We start from the raw sequence: 4,660 nt of genomic DNA, 5'->3' as shown, positions 1-4,660 counted from the left end.
AAGAAGAAATTGAGATCTTTTTTAAAGGTTAAAACCTTATTCAATTTTGTGTCCTACGGGGTTTATACTGAGTTCAAAATTGTATAACTGAATTAATTCAACTGTAAACCTAAAAGTTTACAGCCAATTTTGAAAGAGATGTATCTTAACTCTGGAGATTGTTATTGAATATGTCATGCTGTTGTAATGAAATGCTTCTTCTAATTATGTGGTTATTAAATAAATATTTTTTAAAAGTTATTTAGATATTTATCTCTCATTGATAATTTTGTTCTGAATCAGAAAGTGCTGCTCAGATGTAAGACGTTAAGTCTTGGTCTCCAATACTGTAGTGCCCACCTGTACCTAAGGAGACAATACACTATTGTTCTAAAATGATGACCAAATTTGTTTTCACCCCCTATCTAGACGCCTTTGAGAGGGAACTGACACTGATTCTAACCACTCCAACAACTATCAAAATGCCTGAAAGCAAATCCCGAATGCATCACTCTTGAGTCCAGCCTTAGCAGATAAAAGACAAATGAGGAGGAACCCAATAGAGGGATGTTTTTGGAAGCCCTCATCAAGATATTCCAATGGACTCTCATATGAACATTTGAAATTTGCCCTTTTCTGACTTTTTTCTAGTTCCCTCTCTAGAACTTGTTATGCTAATTACTCTTGCCTTTACTTCTCCTTCACATCTCCTAGTCACCAATCAAGGACTTTCTTTTCCCCCTACAGATAAGAGTTATGCAATTTGGGAGTCTTTTAGATAGACCCACTTAAAGGATACCCCAATTGCCTCACTGTGTCCCTGTTCAGCATGAAAGAAACCAGAGAGGTGTGCATCCCAATTCCCTATCCGCAAGCTGGGTAATCTCTTCAGAGGTTGGTGTGATAAGAATAAGAGGTAGGAATTGGCTATGCAGTTAGGGTAAAAAGACCCCAAAGAAAAGTGGCCAGGTTCTTGGCTAAAACTCAAAATGTCATTGGGCCTCTTAGCAACATACTCCATTCCAAAGGCCAAAAATGTCAAAAGTATTTGGGAGCTCTTACCTAATCCTCAAAAGATTTTAGGGTTACTTCTTCAGAGGGGGAATGTTAGAATGGCAAAAAGCCCCATTTGAAAAAAGAAGAAGAAGGAGCACATGAAGTTATCAGAAAAATGTGACAGGGAGATATGGAAGGAGTTGGAGGGGAGGGCATGGGCATGGATTTGATCAAAACACCTTATACGCTTATATCCCTGTATGAAATTCTCAATAAATTATTTTTAATGTAATGTTCTGATATATTAAGCATTGTGGAATGATTAATTTGAGATAATACATACAGCACCTCATTTTTTTACCATTTTTGTGTTGTGAGATCATTTAAAAATCTATCATTTCTGCATTTTTATGTACACAGCACATCATTATTAACACTCATCCCCCATCACACAGCAGAGCTCCAGGACCATCCCTTCCATCTAACTTCAGGAAGACCATCCCTCCCACTTACCTTCAGGAGGGGCACCCCTCCTGTTTAACTTCAGAAGGACCATTCCTCCCATCTAACTTCAGAAGGACCATCCCTCGCATCTAACTTCAGGAGGATCATCCCTACCATCTAACTTCAGTGGTCTTTCTCTGTGGCACAGAAGACATTTAAACACATAAACTTCCCTCCAACACAACCACTAGAACACAAATTCTTTTTCTCTGAAGGCTTTCCTCTTTACTGATTTATACATTCAAAGGAAATAATTTCCTTTAACTATCTTAAGTAATGCAATAGCTATTTTTTTCTTTTAACACACATTTTCACAAGTAAAAAAAAAAAAGCTAAACTCACATGTTCCATCGTAATATCATTTGAGGCATTCATCAAATTCACACTTTTGTCAATGGCTACGATCCCAACTATGGAGTCAGGCTGTGTTATCAAAACCCTAAGAGAAACTTTATCAGATGGCTTGGCAATCGCTTTACTCCAAAATAGTTTTATCTAAGAAAGGGAGAAGGCAGAATTAATTTAACTTTTTCCATATCTTACCAGCGGCAGATCAATGACTCAAACACCAATGATTCTACATTTGCCTCAACCCAGGGATAATTCTAAAACCACACACACCCCTTCTCCAAGGAAAGGAATTGTTCGAAGTACTCCCACACACTGAGGCTTCACTTCTCTACCTGTCCTTCCTTTCTCTGGTTCCTAATTCTCAGTCATCAGCTAGTGCTGAACACAAGGCAACAGTGTAACATTCCTAGAGAAGGGAAGCAAGAGCGAAGAGGAAGAAAAGGTGATCTTTGAGTTGGTGACCTTGACTTAGTAACACATACATGAGCTCTCTGGGGCCTCACAGAACTAGCTACGGTGTGGGTAAAGGGGCTCTTTCTAGAACCAATCAGACCAAACATTCATCAGGCCCCACTACTCTATCTCCATGGCTGCTTGAACTTCATCTGTCTTACTTCCATCAAAGCCTGTTTTACCAACACTTCATGAAGACTAGCAGTCATACACCTGTCATGGAGGAAGTCAGGCTACTGAGGACTTACATTTCATCTAGCTCAGTCCTAATAATGAAATGCACCCTTGATTGTCCAGCCTGACAAAGATTGTCTTAATGTTCCCTCAGTGCAGCTGAGCTATAGTAGTGTGAGCACACTTGTGTCATGCAATGCCTTCAGAGGTCAGAAGAAGGCTATGGATCCCCTGGAAATGGAGTTACGGGTGGTTGTTAGCTGCCATGTGGGTGCTGAGAATCTAACCCAGGTCCTCTGCAAGAGCAGCTCTTAAATGCTGAGCATCTCTCCAGCCCCAAGTCCTTCCATTTATCATTCCTTTTATCCCACAGTCATCACTGAACGTCAACAATCACCAGTTTTCACTTAAGGAACTCTTCACTAGTTTTTGCTTTAAACACCTCCTATTTATCCCATTTATCCAGTCTCTTTGAAAATGTGAGACTGTTTTATAAAAAATATTTACCTTTGCAGATGGAATTGAAATTAATTTTATATCTCATATAACCAAGAAATTTCTTGAAAATATGTCATTAATATACTCTGCTTCCCCTGTCAGTGAGTTTGAATGGTTAGCTTTGCAGCCTGGACTTTTAGAGGTACGTTTTCTTGTTAAAGTCTCCATGACTCCTTCCTAAAATTCACATTCGTTTTAGGTGATTATTATAAAGTGAAAATTTTTTCCTGAAACTAAGAAAACATATTGCTATTCCTTTAAAAAATTCCATAGGATTAAAAAATAGAAGTTTACAATATACTTTGACAAAGTTAGGGTTCCCCAGGACTGAGGTGCATCTCAGCGGCAGCACATTTGCACAGTAGGCACAAGGCCCAGGATTTAATCTCTAGCATAGACAAAATTTAAATAAGTAATTCTTAATAAAAGAAAGCAGACATAACTGACACTATTCCTCAACATTTTTACAGAGTAATGAAATAGTAGAACTATACTTCACAAACTGCTACATTGAAACAATGATTCTATTAGTTAAGAAGGCCAGAGGAGCAGGTTTTAGTGAGAACAACTGCTCATTCTGGTAACTGTGAGCTGATTCCACTGGGTTTCCTGTCAGAGTTGGGGCTGAGGTGGATTTCTGTGCAAGCTGGTTACTCAGCCTAAGAAGCACTGGTGTCCTGGAGACCAGAGTCCGGACAGATCCTCACAAGCAAGGGATCCAGGCTCACTGAATGTCTGTCCCAGGTTAGCTTCCAGCCAATGAAGCACATATACCACAATACACCTCAGCTTCCACACTGGTCTCCAATGGCCTCACTCCATCCCCACACCCGGCTCCCTCTTACACCTAGGCCAAGGCCACACAATTACGTGTTGCTACTGGAATTTCACACCAGAGCAAAACTGACTCAACTACTTGAAAAACACTGAAATGACTTGATGGATTTGAGTTAAAGTCTTTAAGCCAAGAACAAGATCTTACAAATAAGAACACAGAGTTTAACTTGAAAACGCACATCTGCTGAGTAGGAAGACATACAACCATAGCTCTCAAAGTTTCTAATCAATATGGTTACTGATGCTTTTGTAAAGAAATATTACATTTCTCAAAGTTCACTAAAATAAAGTTTAAAAAGCCGGGCATGGTGGTGCATGCCTGTAATCCCAGCACTTGGGAGGCAGAGGCAAAGAATTCTGTGAGTTTGAGGCTGTCCTGGTCTACAAGTGAGTTCCAGGCCAGCTGGGGCTACAGGGAGATCCTGTTTTGAAAAGACAAAAAAAATAACAATAATAAAGTTAAAAACCAGACATGGTGGCACACACATTTAATCCCAGCACTCAAGAGGCAGAGGCAGGCAGATCTCTGTGAGAATGCCAGCCTGGTCTGCATAATTCCAGGCCAGCTGTTGCTAGAGGGAAAGCGTATCTCAAAATGATCAAAAAATAAAAATAAAGTTTAAACATTAACTCTTACCTTATTTTTAAAAACAAGCTGAACGGATTTTTAGAACATCATTTATAATTTCCCCATCATCTGCAACATAGTACACAATTATACAGGCCTTTGGAGCCCAGGAACTTTCTGGTGTTAAGGAGAAGATTCTTGACTTTTGTTTGCCTACAGCCACAAACTGCCCCTTTGATACTACCTGGAAAAAAAATTAATTTAATTATCTGCTAAAGATCATTATCTCAACTGAAGTTA

At 39.3% G+C, this 4,660-nt stretch overlaps 1 protein-coding gene across 1 annotated transcript in view; it reads right to left on the bottom strand.

Annotated features, from left to right (window-relative positions):
• Nucleotides 1-1,821: 1,821 nt before the first annotated feature.
• LOC103740061 (CD109 antigen-like) overlaps nt 1,822-4,660 on the bottom strand; it is a gene marked incomplete at its 3' end in the record, with an annotated part of 109,300 nt that continues 106,461 nt past the window's right edge. The window contains 3 exon segments of the mRNA XM_029567150.1: nt 1,822-1,974; nt 4,430-4,454; nt 4,456-4,604. Coding sequence (XP_029423010.1) covers nt 1,822-1,974; nt 4,430-4,454; nt 4,456-4,604 — 327 coding nt within the window.

This window comes from Nannospalax galili, unplaced genomic scaffold, assembly GCF_000622305.1.
Source record: "Nannospalax galili isolate Female #2095 unplaced genomic scaffold, S.galili_v1.0 scaffold961, whole genome shotgun sequence".
Taxonomy (NCBI): domain Eukaryota; kingdom Metazoa; phylum Chordata; class Mammalia; order Rodentia; family Spalacidae; genus Nannospalax; species Nannospalax galili.
Note: the sequence above shows the minus strand (reverse complement) of the source record. Positions and strands in the feature narration are given on the sequence as shown.